This window comes from Phaethon aethereus, assembly GCF_964289735.1.
Source record: "Phaethon aethereus genome assembly, chromosome: 4".
In the NCBI taxonomy this organism is placed as follows: domain Eukaryota; kingdom Metazoa; phylum Chordata; class Aves; order Phaethontiformes; family Phaethontidae; genus Phaethon; species Phaethon aethereus.
Window position 1 is genome coordinate 3043264 of NC_138578.1, and position 26545 is coordinate 3069808.

Sequence of the window (26545 nt, forward strand, 5' to 3'; positions counted from 1 at the left end):
GGGATCAGCCTGGATAAAAGTCTGGGGTCTGTCATGTTCTCCTCTGAAGGAGGAAGGCTGACATGGGAGCTGTTCAGGTTTAATCTGAGTGAGAGAACAGGGAAAAGAGGATTTCATTCCTGCCTGACCCGTAAGCTGAGGATATGAAGATTTCTGCTTTGGGTCTTATTTTTCAAGCAACCAACAAAAACTTTTAGAAGAAAGTCGACATCTGAGTTGTGGTATTATAGGCGAAAGATGACATCTGAGTTGTGATATCATAGACAACACAGGTTGTACTTAACCGTAGTTAGAGAGCGCCAAAATCAGCTTTTAGTTTAACATAAATCTGTGTTTTGCAGCGTTGCTCCACATTAACCTTTGTTTTACTTAGAATTTACTAAGAATTTAACTTAGCTCTGTGTCTCTGTCTGAAGCACTGGTGGGCAACAGTTACTCCCTATGCCAGACATCAGCTGAGTTTTGGCTCAATTTATCTGGGGTCAGGAAAACATGCAGGACATAAAGGGTCTAGTCCACTAGGAGTGTAAAGTAATGTGAAAACAGAAATATCAGGTTTATGTCTGGGAGATTGTGTCAATGTGATACAAGGACGCAAAGAACACCCCTCTGAGCTGAGAGAAAATGAAAATACATTTTGTGGTAGATTCTGAGAATGTCAACCCCCTTAACTCTCTTCTCATCAATAGAGCTTCATTTAACATTCATCAGCCGTGGGGCGGATCCAGCTACCTTGGTGTATTTCCATATAAACCATCTTATTCCTCCTTCCATTTTTAGTGGAGGGAAACAAAAACTAATCTTGTCTTGTTTTGATTTGGTTTGTTTCTTCATGTTTAGGACAACAATTCTCCTGACTCAGAGATAAGAATCCAGTTAATATCTCTGCCTGCGTATGGAACCCTCTTACGGATGTCTGGCTCTCATGATGAAGAGCTTTCCAAGGTTTATAATTTCACCATGGAAGACATCAACAACCAGAGGATCAGGTATCAAAGAGCTATTCTTCTTCAAGCCATGCCAGTTAAAAGCTCAGTGGGCTTTCTGCAGGGATCTCTGGGCTATATTATCTTAGCACAATGTATCAAAGATATTTTTTCCTTTCTTGGCTCTTGTATCCTATAAGATTATAAATGAGAGCATTTCCTGTGTGTAGAATTAGGTGTTTATGCATGTCTGAAATGCCAGTAGTTGGTGTCGCTCCAAATTATGGGAATTTTTTCTGTGTCTGCGATGTCATGGTGATACTTTAGGTAGGCAACACCTAAAATGGTCATTTAAATGAACTCGGGGAATGAATGCAAAGGAGGGTTGGGAACTGAAATACCGTCTTTCTGAAAGAGGTGTGCGTTCACCTCTAAATGCAGGGATGAGGTGTATTTGCCTGTCAGTGAGACTCCCTGACCCAGATTGCATTCTGACTTTCACAGCTACTCCACCATGTTTGAGACCAGCAATCAGCCAGTTACGGACATCTTCCACTTTGCTGTTTTCGATGCTGATAACAACCGGCTTGACAAACAGATGTTCACCATCACTATCACGTCTGCCCAGACAATGCCGTCGCTCATTGCCTTTGCTGACCATATCACTGTAAGTGGTTACCCAGGATGCTTGGAACAGTGATGAGAATCTCTTAGATGTGAGGAATTGAACAGTTTTCCTGGGCCCAGGAGAAATCACGGTGTTGCCCATGCAATCCTGTGAGTGCAAAGGGTTAACAAATCACTTGGAGGCCAGAGGAGGCTCACAGTGCTGCTGCATGCCTGAACCTCATCTGCTGACATCTGTTCTAGGCAGGAGCTGGGTTCTCCCTAGGGTGTCCAGTAGATATCAGTGGAACAACTCTGATTTATCCCTGTTTAATATTTCGTCTCTTATTTCACCAGCTTGCATGTAAAAGTTGAGCAGGAGACGGATCTGAAAACATCTGGTGCTTGGGAGTGATACATAGCATTTCGGACTCCTTATCAAAGCCTTTTGAAGTCATCTCCCTTCTTTCCAGCTTTGCATTCCCCCTCTCTTGCCTTCAAAAGGCTCCCCTCAGCAAGGGATGCAGATCTCTCCTTCCAAGAGGTCAGCATGACTCTGCCAGTTCTCTTCTTGCCCCGATAAAGCACTCGCAGGCTGCTCTTGGGGGCCAGGCAGGCTTTGTTCTTCCTATCCCACCTCACCTCCCAGCTGATTTCATGCTTAACAGATCTGAGGGCAGGGGTGGGACGGAGAAGTGAGAACACCACGAGGACCGGGGAAGCCTCTTCCATAGAGACACTCATTTAATAACAATTTGTGTGTTGCTGTGTGTTGTGCTCCTTGGCGATAGTTTTGTCGTACGCTTTTGCTTTCCAGGTGGATGAGGGGGGCAGGGTCCCACTGCTGGCTCATCACCACTTAGCTGCTGATTATGATACTGCTGCCAAGGAGGACCTGAGGGTCACAGTTATCACTCTACCTATGTATGGCTACATTAAAAACACTAAGACAGGTAAACTGCTTGGCTATCTCTTCTTCCTCCTGGCTGGTGAAAGGGAACGCAGGAATTGCCATGCTGGAGCACTTTCTAATCTGGCTCGCCGCAGATCCTCCACGCGATGGCGGTTGGCATCAGTTGATCATAAAGAGCATGTAAGGTCAGCGTTACGAGACAAAATCTCTCTGGGGAGCACTTCCTCCCCGTTCGTTTGTTGGAGACTGCTCTATGTCATGAGACTGGGACATTAAGAACCTTTTCAAGACCATGTGTTGTATTTTCACCATGGCTTTATTTTGGCTCTCCTTGTCACACAGAACAAACGTTGCTAAATTCCTCTCAATGTCACAGCAAGCTTTAAGGCTGCGAGAGCTGTGGCAGAGCATGGCTGGTAACGTTCTCTTATCTCATTGTATTATCAAGGAAAGGTAAGACTTACACCATATTGTCCAAAGATGTTCATCCAGGAGACTGTGCGTGGTCCTAACAGGCATGGCGTATATCATCTTACTTAAATCATAACTTGCCTTTGTAAAATACCACCATGGGATGGCCAGTGTAGCAGCTTGTTACAACAGGGATTGCCTTTCTTCTGGAGAGCACAGGTTGCTGACCATTACACATCATCCCTGCTAACTGTGCCCTGTGAATGAACTCCAGTTTGTGTCATTTTGGTAATGGTGAGCCTCTCTCTCCTTTAACAGGCAACAGATGGCTGATTCTCTTTGCTGTTAGACTTAGTTTTGCAAGGTGAAGCTTGATGCAGAGACTGTGTTGAGGCCAGATGGCACATCAGCCATTGTCTCATTGCTGAAGAAAGCCTAAGTAATTCTGGGACGTGGGATTGCCTGCGTTATGCATATAACTGCAGCTTCCCTAATGCCTACTGTAATGCAGCAGATGTTGCTTTCTAAAAGGTCACAAGATGTATGAAAGCCATGCTGTGGGAACGAACACCCTTCTGCACCCTTCGCAATGTGCCATTCTTCTCCTAATCCTGCTGCTTGTATTTTTAATTTATCAGTGAATTGAACGTCCTTTCACTCGTGGTATTCTGGTTTTCAGGTGAGAGTTTTGGCCCGCAGAGTGAGTCTGCTATGACCGCAGATGCATCCTTTTCCCTTCAAGATGTTCTAGAGAACAGCATTTACTACTTCCAAGGTGTCCATGAAAGCATCGAGCCAACAAGTGATGTTTTCAGCTTTTACGTGAGCGATGGCTTCAGCCAGTCTGAGGTGCAAAGCATTAACGTCACAATTCAGGTATGCCTGTGCTCTCTGGCTGCCAGAGCCCTCTCCTTTCACACAAACACCTCATGTAAAGTGCAAGGTTTGCTCTTCTCCTTTGTAGTACATGGGAAGGGGATTAAAGGGAGTTTCCTTCCTTCTATCTGTTTCCTTCCCCTAGTACAGGCACAAAATTTCCCTGTGATGCCAGAGAGCGGTTGTGCATTGCAGCCTTTTCCTTAGAGTTTATTCCTCTGGTTTTTCCTCCCTCCTCGAAGCAGCCATGATGCTGGGTAGTTTTGGAGAGAGTGGTGTAGCCCGTTAATGGACATCAGCATCAATACTGTCATTTGGGAGCTTGTATTTCATGCGGGTGGGCAGTGGTCTTTTCCCTTTGGCTGTTTTTTGACTGTGTGCTTCTGGGACCTGTGCAGCGGCAGAACGATGAGCCCCCGAAGATGGTGCTGGAGCCTGTCAGAGTGCATGAGGGCTCAGGTGTGGTCATTACCAACACCTCCCTCAACCTGCAGGACTTGGACTCCCAGAACAGTGAACTTGTCATCGTGGTTACCAAAAGTCCTGAACATGGTAAGTCCTGACAAGCTGGGGGGAGGAGAGAGAGAGAATGTCTTTGTGCCTCTGTATGTCTTCATATCTGTGTGTGTAATAGCCCCTGATGTGAGAGAGGGGCCTGGCATATTTGTATAAAGCACATTTAATATCTGTTTGGACCAGCAGCCACAGAGGGATTGTGCTTCAGGACAGACCTATTCGTTGAGAGTCGTCCCTCGCTGTTGGTGGGAGAGGGGAAAGGGGGGGCTGCATGCGTTTCCCTGGGAAGTTCCCTTTTGTGTTACTTCATTTCCTATTGCAGGTTTCAGTTCCAAAGAGCTGAGCAGCTAGCACCTATCTGCAGTGATAAAGCAAGGCAGGGTGTCAAATGAAGGCTAGTGTCCTGTTAAACTAGTGAGGGCTGTGCCCCCTTTTTCAGCTCTCGTGTGTAGCCAAATTCCTACCAGTTTTGCAGATAGCAGATAACTTCCTTCCGTTTTTCTGGTAAGGCTATGTCCACCTCTGTGCATCCCATTGAGAGCTGGTCTGGAAGGAGTCCCCAGCAGGCTGTCTTCTCACCATAATTTTCATCCATCCATTGTTTGTCAGGTCATCTCCGCAGGAGGCAGACTGCTGCAGAGCGCCCAGAGCACGGACGTGTGCTGTCCGTGGGCTCATCCTTCACCTACCAGGACATTTTGGATCAGCTGATCGTTTATACTCAGAGCGGTGCAGCAGCACAAACAGATGAGTTTGGCTTCTCCATCACAGATGGTCTCTACACACAGACAGGGAGGCTGGAGTTCTCCGTGGAGCTGCCAAAGAAGCAACCACCCACATTAGCTGTCAACAGGGGCTTGCAGCTCCCGGCTGGTACGGGGAGAGGGAGGAGAATGGGATTGCTTGGGATTGCTATACGGTCCAGTCTAAACCAGTCGCTTAGCTGGATTGGCTGAAGCTTTGTGGACGTTCTTTCTCTGGTCCAGGCTCTGCAGCACACATCACGGATCAGCACTTGAAAGCAGCAGCTATTTACTCAGATGACACAAAGATCAGGTTTGTCATGAAGAGGGATCCCAGCGTGGGCCATCTGCAGTTGACCAAAATTGATAATCCAGTCCAGATCTCCATTGAAGGACCTGTCAGAAGTTTCACCCAGGCTGATATAAATAAGGGTGAGAGTGCTTGATTTTAGATAATCACAAGTAATATGTGTCTGGTTTAGGAAGTCCTGGAAGTAGCTAGGAGTTGGACTCAATGATCCTTATGAGTCCCTTCCAACTTGAGATATTCTGTGATCTTTATGAGAGGGGGTAGATGACTTGAAGCAAGGAAGGGAGAGAGCAAGAAGTAAAATAAGGTGGGTAGGTGAGAGCAGAAACACATATCATTAAGCAAGTGTTAAAAAGCTTCTCTCAGCAGAATAAAATGAAAAAGTAATGGAACCCAAATCCAGGAGCTCTGTCAAGCCCCAGGTCCCTCGGCTTATGATGCCAGCCAGGTTCCAAACTAAGAAGTAAATGATGCAGCCTGTAATAAAGCACCTCTTTTCTCCTGTCCCTCTCTCCAGGGCAAGTGGTGTACAGTCACAAGAAAGGGGATCCTGGCGGAAACTTCGCCTTCGCCTTTGACATGATGGATGCAGATGGCAACAAACTGACAGACCAGTTTTTTTATATTAGTGTATTAGGTAAAAGACAGCACTGAAGTTAACATTTGCTTTGCTACAAAGCTTGGGCTTTCACAGATTCCCAACCCACGTATATGCAAGTTAAGATGTAATTCTTGAGATGCAGTTTTTATTTGCTGTTAATAAGACCTTTGAAGTTTGGGGCACGGGGAGGGTTCGCAGATGTGAGGATTAGTTCTTTGGCTTCTGACAAACTTGCTGGAAAAGGTAGAAAAATTCCCCTTAATATTTTCATACTGTCTAGATTGTCTTTAAGACATTATAATGTTACCATCTCCTCAACTAATGCCGAGGCCCAGAGTACCTGTTTTGGAATTACCAGTCTGGGAGGTGTTTGTGTGTACGTCGTGTTTTGCCGGAGCACAAGTACCCGATTTGAGTAACAACAAAGAAAGGAAGGTGACTGTTTCCTAACTCAGCTTTGTATTTAACTCTTTCAGAGGACAGATTTCCCCCCTCCGTTATCGCTAACGAAGGGTTGGTCTTGGATGAGAACTCGGCGAAGGAGATCACAACCCTCCAGCTCTCTGCCACTGACCAGGACAGTGAGCCGACGCAGCTCCAGTACAAGCTCACCAAGCAGCCGCAGCTGGGGCACCTGGAGCACGCAGCCTCCCCAGGTTAGCCGGGCAGTGTTTTACTCAGTTGGCTACTGCTAGCAGCAAAGCACTGGAGGGCTTCTGAGCCCTAAAGATTCGCTGCAGGAAAAAATGTGCTTGCAGGCAGCGGCACAAAATTATGTTTCCCGTTAGAAATCAAATGGTGATTAGCCCAGAGAGTCGGAGAATAGGATGAGAGGAGGCGAGGCAGCCCGATAATCACAGGGGAGGATTTATTCAGCCTCTGGGTGAGTTTATGCCCCATGGTAACTGTGCCTGGTAGACTTGCAGATCAGTCCAGGTTGCTGCTGTGTGAATCTCCTCTTTCAGGACCTGTTGCTGCATCTGCACGACAGGCAAACCTTCAGCCTTTTCTGTGAACCACATACAGTACAATGCCCAAAAGAATCCATCCCCTCATGTCCGTGGTAATAGAGCCCACCTTGGTGAACAGAGAACTTGCTTTCAGTCCCCCTTTTGGCCAGTGTGTCCCTTCATCCCTAAATGCCAGCCTCTTCTCACAGCTGTGCTTTGGAGAGAGGAAGGGAACTAACCACTGAATTAGTTTAAAAGGAAGCCACACGGTATGGTGGATGTGCTGGACAATGAATTCTGGTAGTTCGGAGAGGGTCAATCCTGTGAAACTCAGAAAATAATTACCAAATTGTGATTGCAAATGTGATCTGAATTTTAGAGTTGCCTTCCATGCCTACTGACAGTATGAGTGTCCTACCCTTCTCTGATTGAATTAGTCTAAATCTATGCTGTCATATAATATGTTCTTCTGATTTAATTATACTCATCTAAGATTATATTTCTTCTTAGAATTAGATTTCTCATTAACATGAGATTAAAGTGGAAATACCTGCTGTGTGTTTTCAAGATGCAGACAGTCCCCATACAGCTCGGTTTTAGTCTGTGGTTTGCCTGATCTTCTCACAGTGTAAGATGCCTGGCAAACACATTGAAAGGGTAGGAGTAATGAGTGGAAGTGATAATAAGGAACCCCGCTGCTGAGAGAAAATTAACAACTTGCAATATTTTTGTCTAAATTGCAAACTAAACACTGAATCTTGTACTTTGGAGACCTGAAGGAGCTGGATTAAGGATTGTATTCCTCCCGGTATTTAAAATGGGCTCATTCTGATTTCTGTGCTTTTTCATGTCTGTGATGGACTAAGAAGGGTAGAGAGTCACACACTGTGGAAGAGTTGTTCTCATGATTTAAATGGCCTAAACCTAAGAAGAGAGTACTGGAGCGTTCAAGAGAGAACACAAACCTTTAAAGCTAATGAGCTCTGAGGAAACCTTGGCCAATCATCCAGTTTTAGCTCATTTATTTTTATCAGATCCTGGTATCGTTTGTAGTGTGGCCAATACTTGTCAGTAGCCATTTAGCATGATAAACTGGTGAAAAACTTTTTGTCAGGGTTTTTGTTGTTCTTAAGAGCAGTAAAACTGTCAAATGCAGCGGTGAGAGTTAAAGGCTCAAGTGCTTTTTAAAATGCTTGTCGTGTACCTTCCTTTGTCTGTGTCACACCTAATGGCCTGTAAGGATGCCACTGTAAGCCAGTGCTGAAAATGGGGTGTAGTCTGTTCTAAATGCAGGGGTACAAGCAGGGGAAAAGAGAGCAGAGACTTTGAAGGCATTTTTGAAAACTGCGGTGAGGCCAGGAAACCTTTTGCCCATACTCAGTGATGCCCTGGTTAGATCAGTCCTGCACAGCAGTGAAAATCGAAGTGTCGCATCCACCGTTTTTCTCACGGCTTCTCTCTCGCTCTCTGCCCTGAGAGGCCCATCCCCAGCAGGGTGTCCTGGCAGTGTGAGGTGCCGTCGTCTAAGTGTAAGTCTGGGAAGAAGTCCGTACTTCTTTTTGCAGAAGGGGTGCTACCTACGTCAATTTAGAAGTTGTTGAGCGGAGTTTTTAGGAGGCCCCATGCCAGCTAAATCCCTGGCTTAGCTGAGGTTCATGGTACAGCCTGAATTGGAGCAGAACAAGCCAAGACTGCGTGCTTATGGCTAGATGTCTCCAGCTAGCTCACTATATTTTTCCCTGCCTCGCTCTTCCTATTGCTCATTTTCCCCTATTGTTCTTTTTCTAGGGAAAAGAATTAGTTCCTTCAGCCAAGCAGACTTGGCCTCTGGCAGCATCCAGTATGTGCATACCAGTGACGTCGAAAAGCATACGGATGCATTCACTTTTTCTGTTTCTGATGGAACAAATGAGGTAAGTCCCCTCGTGTGTTTTCACCCGAGTCAGAGCAGGCTGTGGATTCTCTAGGATGCGATGGGAGTCAGTTTTCCTCTTGCGTGCTTGCGAGAGACGGTTGCACGTAGCAAGGGGAACGGAAGAAGCCACACATGGGCTTGTTGTTTGGCAGTGGTGGGTGCTCTTACTTCCCCTGCTGAGAGAGATCTTACATATCACAGGGAAGGGAGCGAGCCCTGTGCAGGTAAGAAGGAGCCACCTGACAGGTAGCCTCATGAGACTGGTTTACCAAGATTACAGTGTCTGGTTTTTATCTGCTTATCAATTGCTCCTTTGCTCCAGTGCACTGACAACATACCCAGAGGTACAGTTAAACCCTTGAGAAGTGTCTCCTTCCTGTTTCCTGAAAGGGAATAATCATAGCTGCAAACAGAGGGAGAGGGACAAAGTAGAATGAGGGAGGGAGGGAAAAGTGGGTGTCCATAAATATCACAGAAAGAGGAAGAATAAATTAGTGGGGAGGGATAGAAGAGGTCATGTTCACAAGATCTGAGTGTAGAAGCTCTTGTTTACTCACTAAACAAGGCCAAAATGAAGTGACCCAAACTCAGTGGATCACTGCGGTCTCCTTAAAGCGTCACTGTTTCAGTGGAGGTGCACTCTTGGTAGACTGAATTGATCAAGAGAGGCTTTTCTTCCTGTTCCAGGTGAGCCAGACATTCGACATCACCATAAACCCTGTGGATGACTCCTTACCCGTAGTGCAAAGCCTCGGGATGACAGTTCAGGAAGGTGTGAGAAAAACCATCACAGAGTTTGAGCTTAAAGCAACAGATTCTGACACAGAGGTAAGGCAGGACTCCCCCTTGCCTCCTCCCTTCCCTGTTCTTCTGCGCATCTGGGATGTCAGAAAAATGGGCTTGTGTTCAAAGAGGGAGATTATAGCGAGTGTCATCTCTCCCTGTGATCATACCCTGTCTGATCACAACATCAAACAAACAGCTTGTGGGAGGCACAGTTTGTATATAAATAGATGAATGAGCGTTTGAGCAAATCAAAGCCCTGGCTTGAGAAATGTCTTCATCTGGGGCGTCTCTCACAAGCATAAGCAGCAAACCTGCATGGAAAACGTTTGGAAGTTGTGATCAGAGATGGTCCTTGCCCTGTCTCTCCTCCTTTGTGAACATTGTGGATTCGAACTGAGCTTACGCCTAGCCTCGACACTGAATTTATGCCTAGCCCAGATGAAAATGACATTTCCTCTTCCTCCTCCTGTGTCTGGCCGGAGGCTAAGCGGTGTCATGTTGGCTTTACCTCACTGCGCTGCAGCTTCCCTGCAGCAAGAGAGCTCCTGGCTGCCTGCTACTGCCCTGAGCCAAAGATCCTGCCCCAAAGGTTGTCTTTGCTTCCACCCTGACAGAAGTGACAAGGGGCACGTTGCTTAGAACAGCTGCAGAACAGGCACTGCTCTTGTGTTGGAGGGGCTGTCACAAAGGCAGGAGCTGCCTCAGACCAGCCAAACCAATAGTTTGGTGTGACGTATCCAGCCTAGCTCTCCCTGCCTGGGGTTGTTTTGTACATAGCCACCATGGGAGAGAGGGATAAAGACAAGGCAGAGCTCAGGATGAATCAATTCAGCGTGCGGTGCTGCATCTCAGCCCCCGATGGGAAACACTGTGCTAGGAAAGCTGTCTGGGCATAGAGACCCTCTCCAGGTATCTCGAGCTGGAAGGACTCCCCTGTCCTGGTCCTGGGGTCACGTCATCAGCTTTGCCACTCTGTCTCCCCGGTGCAGGCTGAGTCCATTACGTTCACAGTCATGCAGCCCCCTCGGCATGGCCTGATTGAACGCACCAGCAATGGGCAGCGTTACCACCAAGCCACCACCTTCACGATGGATGACATCTACCAGAACCGCATCAGCTACAGCCATGATGGTAGCAACTCGCTGAAGGATCGCTTCACTTTCACTGTGTCTGATGGGACCAATCCCTTCTTCGTTATGGAGGATGGGGGAAAGAAGGTAAGGGGAGGAGAAGGGATGTGAGGGTGACCTTCTGTCGCTAATAGAAAGCTACCTCCTCCCAGAGAAGGGGAGACTTAGCTGCTGTCGCTCCACTGAACATAAGGGCTGAGTATTCTGAGTTATGTGATGCCTTACGCTTCATCCCTGGTGTACCAGTCTGTGTGTGTGCAAACTTGCCCCAGGACCTTGATCCCAACAGAGCTGAAGGTAGCAAAGTTGGTAATATGGTGGATGAGGCTCTGACTCCCACAGTAACAGCCACCTCCCTCAACTTTTGTCAGGTTGTGACAGCAGCACCGCAGCGCTTCAAAGTGGATATTCTCTCTGTAGATGATGGGACACCCAGGGTCATCACCAACCTGGGTTTGCAGTGGCTGGAGTACACGGATGGCAAGGTAACTGCCTGCCTGGGTTCAGCTTAGATTGTTTCTCAGGCTGTTCCAAGAGAAGGAGCTTCACAGGAGAACTCTTTGATCCTTCAGCATTTTTATTTTTGTGATAGTGTACAGGCTTCCCTCTGTGCTCATGAAGTGTCTTGGAAGAGGCAGAGGTGTGCAGGCATGCCTGCACCGCAGCTCCATTAGCTAAACCAGGCAATGTGGCTCCAGGGCACTAAATTGTTTCCTGGACCACCTCCTTCCCTTAGATCAGCAGGACCACCAGGCCTGGCTCTTCTTGGCTCCTGCACAAGCTGTGCAGTACAGTTACAGCTCCTGTCCGCCTTGCTGGGCGGACACGTCCTGCCCCTTGTCCTTCCTCCCCGGGGCGGTATGTTTTAAGCTTTGCTGACGGCAGAGAAGTCTTTATTACGTGCCACAGCAGCCATGGTAGAGATATATGGCCTTCAAAGAAACGTGGTATAGGGATTTCTTGCTGTGACATGCCTTTGTTTTGCTGAAGTCCAAACCAAACCCTAGGAAAAACTCACTCTCGTGCTTGTTTTTGAGGACCCCACATTAACAGCAAAGAAATACTTTGGTTCTTTGTAGCAAAAAGGATTAGAAGACACTGCAGTAAGAAACTGTATTAAGAAGTGGCTACCTCAGCTCTAATTCAGAAAAAGCACTCCTGCAGCCTCAGGCAGTTCAATTCTCTCTTTTTCTCCTGCTGTTAAAGGTGTTTTCTTTTTAAAGAGAAAGCAAAATGTGGTGGAACTGAGGCACATCCGTCTGAGGTCATTTGAAAGAGGACTAGTGCAGGCTCACTGAAGCAGCACGAACTGTCCTGAGTCGTTCAACTTGAGGCTCTTTGCAAATGTCTTGGGCAAAGCCAGGCCTCAGCTGAGCATCAGCGCAGTTCGTGGAGCCGTGGTTTCCGGGGGAAACCAAAAGATTTGTCACGGCTTTTAGCTCCAGCTAGGTAGGGCTGGGCAGCCTGTTCTGAATTTGCTTTTCTTTGAGCCGCAATGATTTTATTATGAAACAAACCAGATGTGAGGGAGAATTTGAATCCTCCCTGTGCTGTCGAACACCTTGTGGGGCACCTGTCTGTTCAAGGCTGCTCTGTGTGCTCTGTGCTTTTACATCCCCATGGTTTTCCCTCATGGAGCACTGTTTGATAAGGGGATGGTTGGGCTTTTTGGGTGAAAAGTCAATCAGACTTGCACTGCTGGATCTCCAGAGTTTCACTCCCTTGGTTTGGCTTTAATCCAGGCAACCAACCTAATCACTAAGAAGGAATTACTGACGACAGATCCTGACACAGATGACAAACAGCTGGTATATGAGATAACAACTGGTCCCAGAAATGGTTATGTGGAGAACAAGCTGAAACCAGGGACGACGGTGACCACCTTTACGCAGGGTATGGAGTTGGGCTGTATACTGTTGCTTTTTTCCCTTTATCTGCTTTCAGTTTGTCAGGATAGCAGGGCGGGGGGGAGAAGACAAGGGGCAAACCTCGAAGGTGCGTCAAAAATAAGAATTGAACCTCTCTCTCAATTGCAGAAATCCTGTAATTTCTCACAGATGTCAACACATGTGCAGTAGCACACCCAGGTTCTTGTTAGAGCTGGAGATTTGACTTGGGACGCTAAAGAGGACTTGTAGATATTGCATGTGGATCTAATCATCACAAGGTTTGGTAGATGTTTAGCCAGCAGTGCAGAGTCACCAACGTGTGGAGGGTTCACTCTTGCAGGACTGAGGGGCCCTCCATTAGGAAGGGGAGATGAGGGAGTCACTGCTTCCTATGCCACTGCACTCTTTCTGATTGCTGCGTAGGAAGACATCTGTGCTATTTTAGGGCTGAAGCTTGGCAAATTTGCATTATACTGCAGGAGGTCAGAGATCCCAGCCCATCTCGGCAGTAACAAGGAGCCCTGTTAGAACATGGCAGCTTATAGAACAGAGGTGAAGTATGTGCTGCCCAGGCAAATTTGTATTTCTTGCATTTCATCAAAGCTACTTTAAACTTACTTTGTTTTTAAGTGTGAACCGTTATGGATAAAGGTTAGGCAAGGGAATGTCTTGTCACAGCTTGTAGGCTGGCTTCTACCACAGGTAAGACCAAAAAAGTTAGAAAAGCTGCTGCAGCATAAAGGGCGTGCGGAGAGCCCGATCTCTGTGGCCGCGCAGATGCATGTCTCCGTGCTGCTCATCTATGAAACTGCCGTTGAATTTCTGGGTTGATTCACTGGATGTCTCCTCCTGGCAGAGGATGTGAACCAGGGCCTCATTCGGTACGTGATGCATGAGGAGAAGGTTCAGGAGACCACAGACAGCTTTCAGTTCCTAGTGAAGGACCGCAAACCCAATGTGGTCAGTGGTAACATCTTCCACATCCAGTGGTCTCTCCTCAGCTTTACATACACCAGGTAAATGGCATGGGGTTTACAGCACTCTTCTGACAGACGGCATCTTATTTGGAGCGAGGCGGGTTGAGCTCCGTAATACGTGATTGGACCTACAGCATGGAAATTAAATTCTGGGGCAGTTAGCATCATTTCTGCCTGTGTTTCAGTGGCACCCCGTCAGGGCTGAGGTCTCACTGCTGTGCACGGTAGCACCACGCGTGGCATTGCTGCTGAATTAACGCTGTTGATTTCGAGGCGGGGGGGTGGGCCAACAGCAGCCGGCGTGGAAATGGGAACTCGTGTGTGTCAGCGAGAAGTGCCTGCCGGGTTAAGCCACAGAGCAGGCTTGCTGAATAGCTGCCATCTGCCCGAGTCCCTGATCATTATTGCCCCTCGGATTTTCCATGGAGGCAGCAGTCAGCCTGAGTCTGTGGTGCTCAGTATCAGCGTAAACACATAGCCCGTTATTTGTATCCGCTCGATACGTTTCCAGCTACAACGTCAGAGAGAGCGCAGGCGCCGTGAGCGTCACCGTGAGGCGGATTGGTAACCTCAACCAGTACGCGATTGTCTTGTGCCGCACGGAGCAGGGAACGGCCACCTCCAGCTCTGCGTCACAGCCGGGAGAGCAGGACTATGTGGAGTACGCGGGGCAGGTAGGTTGGGGACGCCAGGAAAGAAAAGGTCTGACCATGCATGCCATGAAGCCTGGATGAAAGCACTGATAAAAACTGATAGAAACACAAAGGAGACTATTTCCTTTCTAAAAAATTGTGGTTTATTTGCTTTCAGAAGAGGGTCTCTTTTTTTATCGGTTTTTTGTGTTGGCAGATACGCCTCGCGGCAGTATTCTGACAGACCGCAAAAGTTACAGGCTTGCCTGAGTAGGAATGTCGTTCCTGATCATGCAAAGGGCTAAAACCATGACTGGGGTCAGAAGGGGCAGGGGCCTACGCAGTGCATTTGCTGCTGCCTTTGACCTCCACTAGCCATTTATCCCTGCTTAAGGTCAGCCTCTGGTGCCGCCCGTACCCAGGGTGTGTGACTCAGGCAAGGGTGGGGCAGGAAGGACAGAAGGTGTCAGACCCCAGTCCAAAGAGAGCGGGACGCTTGCTGCCTTCCAGGTGCAGTTTGAGGAGCGGGAGGACACCAAGGCCTGCACCATCGTCATTAATGATGACAACGTCTTTGAGGGCGCGGAGAGCTTCGTCGTGGAGCTCAGCATGCCGGCCTACGCTGTGCTGGGGAACATCACCCGGGCCATGGTAACCATCACTGACACGGAGGACGAGCCCACGCTGCAGTTTGACAGGAAGACGTACCATGTCAGCGAGAGCGCTGGTTTTCTCTCTGCTCCTGTTGAAAGGAAAGGTGGGTCGAGCCGGGCAGAACTGTGCTCCCGCGGGGCTCTGCAGCACGGGAGGGAAAGCGGCTCCGCAGGCGCTGCTGTGGTCAGACGTGAAGAGTCTGAACCCGCACAGCAGAGAGGGTGGATGGGGAGCCCTGGAGCCTGTGGCCAACTAAACTGGGGACAGAGAGAAGTGAAGCGCCTGTGGACAGACTGTGAAGTATGTGCGGCTGCCTAGAGCTTGGATTTTAATTCTGTACTTTATAGCTAATAGAAGCGGTTTAGTGCCTGTATACTGCAGTCTTTTATCACACGGCTAGGATTACTGCAAAGCTGCCGAGGAGTCTTTGCGGTAAGTGCCTTTACCAGGCTCAGGCAAACGACTGTTTCCTCTTGGCAGGCAAATCACAGTGACCCCCAAAACAAATGGTGTTCCCTGGGGTTTGATTGTTTATGATTTTGTGGCAATTCTTTGATTTTGGAAGTAGCTTTGTGGTGCAACTGAAATGACAAGCAACAGCACAGGGCAGATAATTATTTTTTTTTAATCTTTCCCAGCTCTGCTGTAAGATTCACCAGCGCAGTTAAAGCTCCTTGCTTTTGGATTAATTTCTCCACCCAGCATGAGCAGGAGCAAACCCTTGTATTTATTTGCTGCTTCTGTGTAAGCTAGATACTGTGTTTTATGGGGACCCTATCACTGTACTGTATATTCTTTAATAGGCAAGTGCCACCCGTTTCCTCATCACAGTAACGAAGAGTGCAGATTTGGCGTATGTCTGGAAGTCAGATCTAAGCCAGCTTTTATGCAAGTTTAGGAGCAGGGGTCGTGTTCTTTTTTACTCCTCACCCTCTTTTCTGAATGCTGCTTTCTTATTTAAGTGAATGCTGGTGTCTCCAGCAAATAGAGTAAAAATATTTCCATGGAGCTACGGGCTTTTTCTGTTGTGTCTTAGGGGATACCAGCAGCACTGTGTCTGCCGTCTGCTACACTGTCCCCAAATCAGCCAAGGGAAGCAGCCTTTATATGCTGGAATCCGGCTCCGACTTCAAGTCCCGGGGCATGGCGGACGACAGCCGCATTGTTTTTGGTCCGGGTGTCACCATGATGACATGTGACATCACGCTGATCGATGACAGCGAATACGAAGAAGAAGAGGAGTTTGAGATCGTACTGGCCGATGCCTCAGACAATGCACGCATTGGCAGCCGGGCTTCAGCCAACGTCTTCATCAGTGGTCCCAACGATGCCTCTACAGTGTTCCTGGGGAATGCTACTTTTACCGTCAGTGAGGCTGCAGGTGAGGAGGAGCAGGGGACTCCCCCAGGGCGGCTCCACGTCGCGTTGGGGTGCTCTTTCACCAGGAAGAGTGATTTAGGGCACAGCGGCAGAACTGTAAAAGATCTGCAGAGGGTTTCTGTTTTTCCCTCTGCCCCTGTGGGGAAGGCTGGGGGTTGTTCTCTGCAATAGCCCATGCTGGGTGCGGGAGCAGCGGCAAAGGGAGGAGGGCGTGCTGAAGGGAAATGAGTGGTTTTGTGGTATGTGGCTGCTTTCTCATCTTGGTTCTCCCTGCTGTACAATTTGTGATGCAGGAAACATTGAGATTCCAGTCCTCCGACAGGGACCTGATCTCTCAACCCCCATCTCGGTGTGGTGTGCCACTCGGATGTCAGACCCTCCATCTGCCAGCCCGGGAATCGATTACGTTCCCAGCTCCAGAAAAATAGAATTCAGGCCGGGCAAGACAGAAGAGGTGAGGAGCCGCTTTGACTCTTGATGAGTCTGCTCTGTCTGGTGGCACTTCTCTCTCGTTCATGTGCCATTTGCCTGTTTTGAAAATGCTCTCAGGACCGATTGAGAATTGTTAATGAATCTGATAGGCACAGACTCGCATGCTCATCAGCACTCCAGCCAAAGAAGATTCAGTCAGGCTGCCTCTCCCAGGCTAAAGATGGCTGCCTGTTCTCTGAGATGATACGCCGGATTGATCTCGAACATTGTTTCCATTGATTAATGAATTCAGAAAAGCCTGACATAATGACTTTACATTAGACACCCAAATGTGAGTGCTGGAAGGATGAAAGCTTTGCATCTCTAAAAGCAGGACTTCTGCTTTCCTTCTAGTTCTGCACTCTGACAATCCTCGACGACGCGCAGTACCCGGTGATAGAAGGGCTGGAGACGTTTGTTGTTTATCTCAGCTCACCCCATGGAGCTGAGCTGACAAAGCCGTTCCAAGCGATCGTGGCCATTAATGACATCTTCCAAGATGGTAAGTTATCCATGGCAGCTCTATCCGGTCCATCCTAGCCTCTTCCTTAACACTTTCATGCAGCAGAAGGCTGGTCCAAGTTAGGTTATTTCTAGGCTGGATTTAGCCTATTTTCCTGGGATCCTCCCATTCCGTTTGGCTGTCCTGTTTCTTTCCATCCTTCACTGTCCACAAGAGTTTGGAGTCTTCAGAAGTGCAGAATGAATTTTCCTGTAGTGTTCCCTCACTTTCAGCCACGCTTTGCCTCCTCTTCTCAGAGCTCAGTCCTCATTCCATGCTTTCTGTGAGCTAAAGTCCCCCTAAGTATGTCAGAAAGTCTCACGGCATGTTTACTTTCTCTTGTGTTTTAACATCTGTCGTGTTTGCTTGCCTAAGGAAAGCACGCACTGTATAATCGAAGTTTGTGGTAGTCTATAATCATTTCGGCCTTTGAGTCTTTTGTTGAGGTCTGCCCTCTTCGCTGCAAGCTCTTTGTTCTGTCTGTCCGCAGACAGTAGGATAATGCCTTGAAACGTAGCATCCATTTCAGTACTGAGTCCTGACACAATCCCTTCCTGACGTGCCTCGCAAACACACCATCCCTGTGCCGCCAGCCCTGTCTTGTTTTCCAGCGCATGGCAACAGCACCAAAATGATAGGGAAGGAGCAAGTTTCCTCAGCTGCTGGAGTTAGGTGGCTGAGAGGTGACGAGGAGAGATGCCTTCTTTCTGAAGGGCTGCAGGGTCTGCTGATCCTGTGCTCTATAGAGGGTTGATGGCAGTAATGGTCACTGGTTTGTTTGAAACCAAATCCTCTACTGAGGCACAGCAAAGCTGCCATTTTATGCTCCGGCTGTCGTACTCCCTGGTTCTCCCAGGGTGTATGCGCCTCGACTAGCTCCTCTGTGGAGCTTCAATGCTGCTTGACTCTTTTGATTACTTCCTGCAGTACCAAGCATGCAGTTCACCAAGGATACGTACGCGGTGAAAGAGAAAGAGGGTGCTCTGCACATCCCCATCTTCCGCACCGGGGACCTGAGCTACGAGTCCTCTGTCAGGTGCTACACCCAGAGCCAGACAGCAGAGGTCATGGAGGACTTTGCAGAGAGGAGAAATGCAGAAGAGTCTCGCATCACTTTCTTGAAAGGGGAGAAGGTGAGCCGAACTTGGCGTATAGGGAGAATGAAGAACCACTGATGGGAGAGTTTCAGATCTCCTCCTCGGCTCTGCATTCTCAGAGGGAGCTGACAGAGGCTGTCCAGACCGGTTTCACAGATGCTTAAAGTCACAAATTCTTCTGGTCCTGGAAACAGGACATGACTCTGAAGGGGCTGTTTGTTTCATGATAAAACCGGTTAAAACGTGAAATGCAAATCCTCTGTGTCAGCAGGACTCGGGATTGTTGTAGCAGCAAGCTGTTGGTTTCTGGAAGCAGATGTCTTGGCTGCTGTGTCTCATCGTGTAACTGTGTGGTTTTGTCCACACTGAAGTAGCAGCCTTAAAAATAGAAGCCTTTCTTCCAGGATTGACAGTACTCGGACGTTAAACCCTAGATAGCGAAGTACGGTGTGGCCTTTAAGTGGCTTCATCGAATGCATGAATGTCTGCTGGTTTCTCCTGCTTACTTGTCTTTAGGTGAAGAATTGCAGTGTTTACATCAGTGATGACTCTGCCTTTGAACCAGAAGAGCAGTTCCGGGTCTATCTTGGTAGCCCACTTGGAAACCATTGGAGTGGAGCTAGGATTGGGAAGATGGACATGGCAACCGTAACCGTCACCAATGACGAAGATGGTAAGCGAGGACGCTCAACAAGGGTGTAGTTGTAGTGCAGGATGCAGTTCCAAGGTAGTCAGCACAGTCTCATCAACAGTTTGTGGTTTAATTTAGTGCACGTGAACGCCCTCAGTCGCACGGTCACAGCTCTGTGTGGAGGTCACTGATGTGATGGCTTTGTGCACTGGACTGGTCTTAAGCAAGGGACTGAGTAACAGTGGCTTGAACCCACCATTTGTCCCATTTCCCGTTCCCCTGCAGTTGCCAGGGAGTTGCTGTGCTTCTCCTGGGAGACGTTGCCTTGCCTCCACAGCATCACAGCCTGGGGACATCTGTGGGGAGGCAGGGGGATGCCAAGTCCCGCTGGTGTGACTGCCGGTGGGGGCTGTAGCACCATCACGTGGCACAGATTCAAGGGCGTGTGATTCAGTGGGTGGCAGGGAATGGGAGAATCATTTGCCATCCTCTGTAGCCAATGTAGCCATTGCCCTAATTCACATCCAACCCTTAGAGCTGCCGTTTTGGCCCCTGCTTTGAGGAGCACCTTGCTCTGAAGTTGTGTAGACAGAGCCTAAAAGGAGCTGAGCTTAGCTTAGCTCACCCCGGTTGCTGAATGCCCTTCGTCTGTAAACAGTCAGCTGGTGTGCAAACCTGGGGCTTTTTCTTCACTGCTCTTTCTTTAGCACCCACCATTGAGTTTGAAGAAGCTGCGTACCAAGTACGGGAGCCGCCTGGCCCAGAGGGTGTTGCTGTTTTAAATATCAGGGTGGTCCGGAGAGGGGATCAGAACAGGACCTCAAAAGTCCGCTGCAGCACCCGCGATGGCTCAGCTCAGGCCGGAGTGGATTACTATCCCAAGAGTCGAATGCTCAAATTCAGCCCAGGTAAAGGGTCCTTGGAGGGGAGGTTAGAGGTGGTCGCGTGACCAGTGACATTTTGTGTATATCAGAAAGGAGCATTGAAGGGAAACATTCAGGAGATGTGGAAAAAGCCACTTTTTGCATGAGGTTTACAACACAACACGGGTCTAACTGCTCCTGGTGAAGTGACCGGCATTAGCTGTAAGAGGGCATAATATACCCTTAGATTTGGGGGTTTAGATTTGATTTGAGGTTTGATCTTGGGCTTATCACAGTCTTTGTGGGGAGAAAGACCTTTGCAGCTCTTCAGTGTGTTACAGGTGGGGTACAAGACTTTTCCTCTTTCCATGCATTAGACATGTCGTTTCCCCTCTCCCCTTCTGTCTGCCTAAGCATTCTCCGTTCAAACACACTGGTGTTCTGAGCACCGGCCCTCTCCGCTCGATACACAAAGTGCCAACCTGCTGCCCAAGCAGGGGGGCAATGAAAAGGAGGAGGAGGGAATGAAAGCCCGGAGGTGGTAAGCTCTTTACCGAGCAGTCTGTAAATGCCTGAGGAGACCGAGGGGTGGTGAGACTTTCTGCTCACTGGAATTAATGTAATTTGAAAAAATGGGAAGGCCATCCCAAATCTTGCCGTTTTCTTTTGTGTACAGCATTTCGTCCCTTCACGGTGCCCCGCTGGATGAGAAGGATCTGGGGTTTTGTTGGGGTTTTTTTGTGGGTTTCTGGTAATGTGTTTTAAATATACTACACAGACCACTTACTATGTGGTCTTTTTTAAGCGTGACTCTTCTGGGCTGCAGCCTTGCATTCTGTTGAGGCTATAATTTTGTTACATGAAAAGGCTGAACTGTTAAATGAAGGGTGATCAGAACAGAGGAAGAATCACTAGCATCTGTCAGGCAAGACTAAAGTGGTCTTCAGAGGATGTAAGACCTTTCAGGATCCAGTGCAACAGCTCAGACCATGTTGCTGGACCAAGAAGCCCTCACCAGACAGTTCTGCATACTGGTGTGAGAGAGAGCAGAGATGCTCGCAGCGGGGGTGGGATGTACTTTGGATCATAGATTTTTACTACAAACAGCTAATACAAGACAGGCGTTATTAATCTCAGATGGCACCTGCTAGTAAATCTTACCACCTATTCAATTGGATCAGTTGTCATAGCTGGAGTTTTATGTATAGAGTAGACTCCTGTGTGGAAGGGGCTAAATGAGCGGAAATAAAATTTATAATGTGTATTTTATCATAATGTTTCAGTAGTCATAGCCTAGACCAGCTGTGCATTTTTTTAATGAGAACTTCAGAGCAATACCTGATGATGAATGGAGTTCTCTCTTTTTCTCTTGCATTTCCTCTCACAGGTGTGGACCATATCATGTTTAAAGTGGAGATCATGTCCAATGAAGACAGGGAGTGGCATGAGTCCTTTTCTCTGGTGCTGGGTCCAGATGACCCGGTGGAAGCTGTTCTTGGAGATACCAGCACTGCAATAGTGACTATTTTGGATCAGGAGGCAGCAGGGAGCCTGATTTTGCCAGCATCTCCCGTGGTAAGTTGTCCATTGCAAAGGATGTGGTTTAGTACCCTTCAAGTACAGACTGAAAACGGCTGCAGGGTTTCTGAAATAAAATTAAGAGCTGCAGTGATGTGGCAGGCTTGGAGTGTGTGGGAAGGATGGCCTTTTGTGCCCCTCCTCTCAGCCCCAGGCAAATACTGCTGTCTTGCGTCCGTGCAGGTCGTCACCCTAGCTGATTACGACCGGGTGGAAGAAGTGACCAAGGACGGTGCTAAGAAATCCCCTTCCCCAGGCTATCCGCTCATCTGCGTCACTCCTTGTGACCCTCACTTCCCCAAGTACACGGTCATGAAGGAACGCTGCAGCGAGGCCGGGATCAACCAGTCTTCAATACAGTTCAGCTGGGAAGTAGCAACTCCAACGGACGGGAATGGAGCCAGGTCACCTTTTGAAACCATCACTGACAACACACCGTTCACTAGCGTCAACCATAAGGTACGTGGCTAGGTACCGGCATGGCGAAGCTGCAAGAGCGTGTGGCGTTAAGTCAGCGAGGGCTCGGGGCTGCTCTGTCAGTCTGTGTACTGTGAGATCACTCACACGGGGAATTTAGTTGTGTTCCTTCAGCTGAAAAGTCACGCACCTGAAAAAGTGGCTGAGCCTAAGAGCTCAGCAGGCTGATGTGACCTGTGTTAGCAGGGTTTGGCTCTGGGGTTGTCTGCTTTCCTTCCGTCCTGCTTAAGTTGCAGGAAGGGCATAGCTCAAGTTATGAATGTTTTAGTGGGTAATGCACGCTTTAGTTGCACAGAGATTAAAACCTAAAATCTCCTCATATTTGGGAGTTGGCATGGATACGGATGCTTCTTTGGGGATTTTTTTTTTCTTTTGGCTTCAGAAAATTTAGCACTGTTCTTCACTGAGCCTGCTAAAAGCACCACTTCTGTTTACGTGGGAAGTAGCTGTGAATACTCGGATACTTCAGTAAATCCCTGGTGACAGGAGACATGGGCAGCCTGGCAGATCGTAACAGCTCAGGCTCCCTCTTACCCTGCCTTTAGTACGTGGGCAGAGTTAGGAAGCTGTAAAGCACCCGACATACTCGAGCATCTACTGCAGTGTAGGCAACGAGGCCAGTCACACTTGCCTGCCCGAGTGGCCACGCAGACATTGGCACGTGCCTGCTCCTAGTTTGCGTTTGCGTGTGCCTCGCCTCTGTGCTGCCTCAAAACACCAGGACAAAGTGATTTTGCTACACGGTCAGGTGTTGCAACGCTGGCGTCTTTGACCCACATGCATGTTTCTCCCTCCTCGTTCCCTGCAGGTGCTGGACAGCATTTACTTCAGCCGGCGGTTCCACGTGCGCTGTGTGGCCAAGGCTGTGGACAAGGCCGGCCATGTGGGGACCCCCCTGAGAAGCAATGTAGTTACCATAGGCACAGACAGTGCCATTTGTCACACTCCTGTGGTCGCAGGGACAGCCCGAGGTTTCCAGGCGCAGTCCTTCATTGCCACTCTGAAGTACTTGGATGTCAAGCACAAGGAGCATCCCAACAGGTATGAGCCTGGAGAAGGGGAGAGCGCAGTCCTTCGCCAGGCCCCCGGGGGTTACAGAGCTGGTTTGGGTCACGAGGAGAACGTGTGTCCGGAACCACATCCCTCCATGCAGTGTGCCCTCTTGAGCAGCGTGGCGTGCTCAGGGTAGCGCTCCCACTCTCTTCCTCACACCCTCCTCTGCTGAGGGGGTGCCCTTCCCCTCAGCAGATGGGAGCTGGTCGGGCAGCTTAAGGAGCAGATGTGTAGATGGGGAGATCTAGCTGAAAAGAAATACCAGGCCGCCGCTAGCAGGCTCACCTTGCCTCTGCTGTGGGGCTCCCGTGCCTGCCAGGGCTGCTTTTTTCAGCTGTCTCATCCGCTCTTTGTTCCAGAATCCACATCTCGGTGCAGATTCCCCATCAGGATGGTATGCTGCCCCTCATCTCCACCCTGCCGCTGCACAATCTGCATTTCCTTCTCTCCGAGTCTATCTACAGGCACCAGCACGTCTGCTCAAACCTGGTGACCGTCAGAGACCTCAGAGGCATCTCGGGTAACCTGTAAAGCCAGCCTTTGCTTTCTGAACTTGGTGGTAGGGAGAAGCCGGTAAAGAAATGCAGAGAAGGCGGCTTTGCCTTCCTCTGGGTTCTCTTGACATTATGTAAATAATAATTAATCTTCCTGTACTAACAGCAGTGAACAGAATTGCCCTGTTGAAGATGAGATGCGATGCGCAAGGGAATGTTTAACAGATAATGGGGTTAAGCAGCATCACTCTGTTTGAGGAGGTTGTAGGTTCACACCGTGCTGGTGATTTTCTGCTTTTCAAATCTGTTTTGTGATATCCATCTGGTTAGACAGGGATCCACAGGAAGTGGATCACTGTGTCTGTGTCACTGAGGTCTCCTATGTGGCAACAAGAAGCGACAAAAGTAAACTCACTGCTGAAATAAATACCAGAGCCGAAAAAAAGAAGGTAGTTTGTGTCGCTGACACTCAGGGTAAATGTGGTCCATGCTTGTTCCCTGGTGGGCAGGGAGTTGGTGTACTTCATTCTGTTCATTTTGTACTCAAGCTGTTTTGCATTTCAAAGTTTAACTTCAGCCTTTGATTAAAAGGTTCCTAAGTTTGGTTTTTAGGATTTTTAGCCCGTTCTTGTAACATTTTCCCCGGTGAAGACCTGTGTATATTCAGTTTGACCTGTGGGATAGTGAAGGGAGAGGAGCCCGTTAAGTCCCTAATACAAAAGAAGTCACTGATGTGATTTGAGAGGGAAAATGGGACCTCAGTACTTGGCCTCAGGCTCTTTAAAATCTGGAGTGATCAGTGTCCTGCTGTCTCTTAATCCCAGAGGCAGGCTTTCTGGATGAAGTGACCTACGACACCATCGTTCTCGGTCCTGGCTATGACCGCCCTTACCAGTTTGACCCCGCAGTGAGGGAGCCGAAGACGATCCAGCTCTACAAGCACCTCAACCTGAAGAGCTGCATTTGGACTTTTGATGCTTATTATGACATGACTGAATTAATTGATGTCTGCGGAGGCTCCGTCACCGCTGACTTCCAGGTGAGATGCCCTATCCAAAACTTTTCCACGTAATCCAGATCTTTCTCAGTTCTTAGGCAAAGCTCCACTTTGTGTTTGTGTATATTTGCTGCTCTGCTCTGTACAGCTGGAGCATGGCTTTTTCCCCCTTTTATCTAGAAAAGAACAATGCTTTGTGAAATGTACTTAATTCATTTTCTTCGGGGTAACATAGCTTTTATTAATCTTCAGTAAAATATTTTTTTAAATATAAGGATGTACTGGAAATACAAAACATTCTCAGCTGTGCTGTATTCTTTTACAATTTTTTGCCTGTATTCTTAGCCAATATAAGTAAGCAAAGAACAGAGCGGAGGCACATCAGTTCGTACTGCGCAGCAGAGCGAGGTCATGGGAATTTTTAAGTAATTTCTTAATTAACTGACTGGCAGACCAAAAGCCAAACATGTTCTTCTATAAAATAGTGGCTTTCACTACTGGACGTGTCTCACTGCCCTCTCATGGATGGATTATACATGTACATCCCGCTTCAGTGAATATCTCTTCTTCTTTAGGTTCTTGTATTAAATTCCCAGTCAGAATGTTATGGCCAACATCATCTCTTTTAGTTCCTGCCAGTCTGGAATACTTTGTTAACTTTCCTTTTATAGCTCAAATTATTTGCACAAATCCAGAGCAGCTACTTGAACTGAACAACTGCGTTAGTTTAGTACATGGAGACTGGCACCAAGCAGTCCGGAATGTCCGTCTGCGCTCTCTCAGGGGCTCGCAGAGTACAGCTGCGCTCTGCAGATAATAAATGGTGTATTTATAGAATAAATGCTGTGGTATTTCACATACTCTTAGGGCCGTCCTGAGCAAGCAGAACTGCTTATTTTTAATTCACAGAATTGGAAACTGGGAGAGTTTTGAGGTGAAGTTATGACCGCGGCTCCTTTTGTACCATGACACCAGCATGCTTTAGCACTTACTTAAAATGCAGGTTTGTCTAAAGTACCTATATGTAAAGGTAAAGAAAGTTCAGGCAGTCGTCTCTGACTTAATTGTAGGAGTTTTGTGGTATGTGAGGAGCACCCTGTGCTTGCATACTTTTTCCCACGAGTTCATTATTGTTTTTCAAACAGCAGTCCTGCAATAACTTTTTTGCTAATTGTTCAGTCTTTATATAAGCTCAGTCTCTATGGAGCAATGACATTATATTGCTTTAGAAATACTTCATCCCCGCTTTAGAAATACTTCGTCCCCACGTTATCCTCCCTGTGTTTAGGACACCCACAGTCCAGAACTAAAAAAGGGTCTTCTGGTGCAGGCACTCTGCCGTTTTTTCCCCAGTTGCAGAGCGGAACGCGAATGCAGCGGGTGCTGTGAGCCTGGGCCAGCATCTCTCCTTCAGAAGGTGCATAACCACCTCTTTGGGGTTTTATTGACAGGTACGAGACTCTGCTCAGTCCTTCTTAACAGTCCACGTTCCACTCTATGTGTCCTATATTTACGTGACAGCACCGAGAGGTTGGGCTTCTCTTGAGCATCACACAGAGATGGAGTTCTCCTTTTTCTACGATACTGTTCTCTGGAGGACGGGTAGGTCAGAGGCATTTGAAGGGGTACGGGAGAATTGGGTTGTTCTCGTTTTTTCCTTTTTCTTCGTTCCTGCACTGCCACCGCAGTCCTGAGCACGAGTGGCACTCACTGAAGTAGAGGGCACGCAGGCTGAGTCCAGGTATGCCTGCGTTTGTGTAAGCTTAGCGAGTGGGCTGCCATTTGCCCCCAGCCTCTCTCTGTTAATGGGAACAGTTGGCACTGAGCCCTAGAAAGTGCTGCAGGAAAAGAGCTCTTCTCTTCATGTAAGTCTCCGCAGCCAGGCAGAGGCTGCTCCCTCTGGGATATTTGGAGTGATTTCACCGACAATTTTCAGCGACTCTCGTGTGGGAGCTGCAATCACATTCCTCAGCCTCCTGGCTCTCAGGAATGGACTTTTTCCCATAGTATCCCCTTGTTTGTTAAAACAGCAGTACTCCCAGCAGCGAGCCCTAAATCATTCCTGTCCTCTGCCGGTGGTTACATCCGAGACCTAACACCCGCACGTCTCTGTGCGTCTTGTCCTGTGCCTGCGCGTCTTCTATTTCCAGCCTGTTAATTTTGCTTT

At 48.3% G+C, this 26545-nt stretch overlaps 1 protein-coding gene across 1 annotated transcript in view; it reads left to right on the forward strand.

The window, feature by feature from the left end:
• FRAS1 (Fraser extracellular matrix complex subunit 1) overlaps positions 1-26545 on the forward strand; it is a 171114-nt gene that overhangs the window by 138103 nt on the left and 6466 nt on the right. The window contains exons 38-66 of the mRNA XM_081999099.1: positions 841-989; positions 1431-1593; positions 2350-2485; positions 3536-3732; positions 4131-4284; positions 4858-5121; positions 5235-5423; positions 5819-5938; positions 6379-6558; positions 8641-8765; positions 9455-9595; positions 10543-10770; positions 11055-11168; positions 12426-12576; positions 13429-13588; positions 14061-14223; positions 14692-14938; positions 15872-16216; positions 16509-16669; positions 17041-17188; positions 18116-18321; positions 18802-18958; positions 19624-19824; positions 21167-21354; positions 21541-21816; positions 22643-22875; positions 23247-23407; positions 24206-24420; positions 25830-25980. Coding sequence (XP_081855225.1) covers positions 841-989; positions 1431-1593; positions 2350-2485; positions 3536-3732; positions 4131-4284; positions 4858-5121; positions 5235-5423; positions 5819-5938; positions 6379-6558; positions 8641-8765; positions 9455-9595; positions 10543-10770; positions 11055-11168; positions 12426-12576; positions 13429-13588; positions 14061-14223; positions 14692-14938; positions 15872-16216; positions 16509-16669; positions 17041-17188; positions 18116-18321; positions 18802-18958; positions 19624-19824; positions 21167-21354; positions 21541-21816; positions 22643-22875; positions 23247-23407; positions 24206-24420; positions 25830-25980 — 5323 coding nt within the window. The remainder of the gene's footprint in view (positions 1-840; positions 990-1430; positions 1594-2349; positions 2486-3535; positions 3733-4130; positions 4285-4857; positions 5122-5234; positions 5424-5818; positions 5939-6378; positions 6559-8640; positions 8766-9454; positions 9596-10542; positions 10771-11054; positions 11169-12425; positions 12577-13428; positions 13589-14060; positions 14224-14691; positions 14939-15871; positions 16217-16508; positions 16670-17040; positions 17189-18115; positions 18322-18801; positions 18959-19623; positions 19825-21166; positions 21355-21540; positions 21817-22642; positions 22876-23246; positions 23408-24205; positions 24421-25829; positions 25981-26545) is intronic.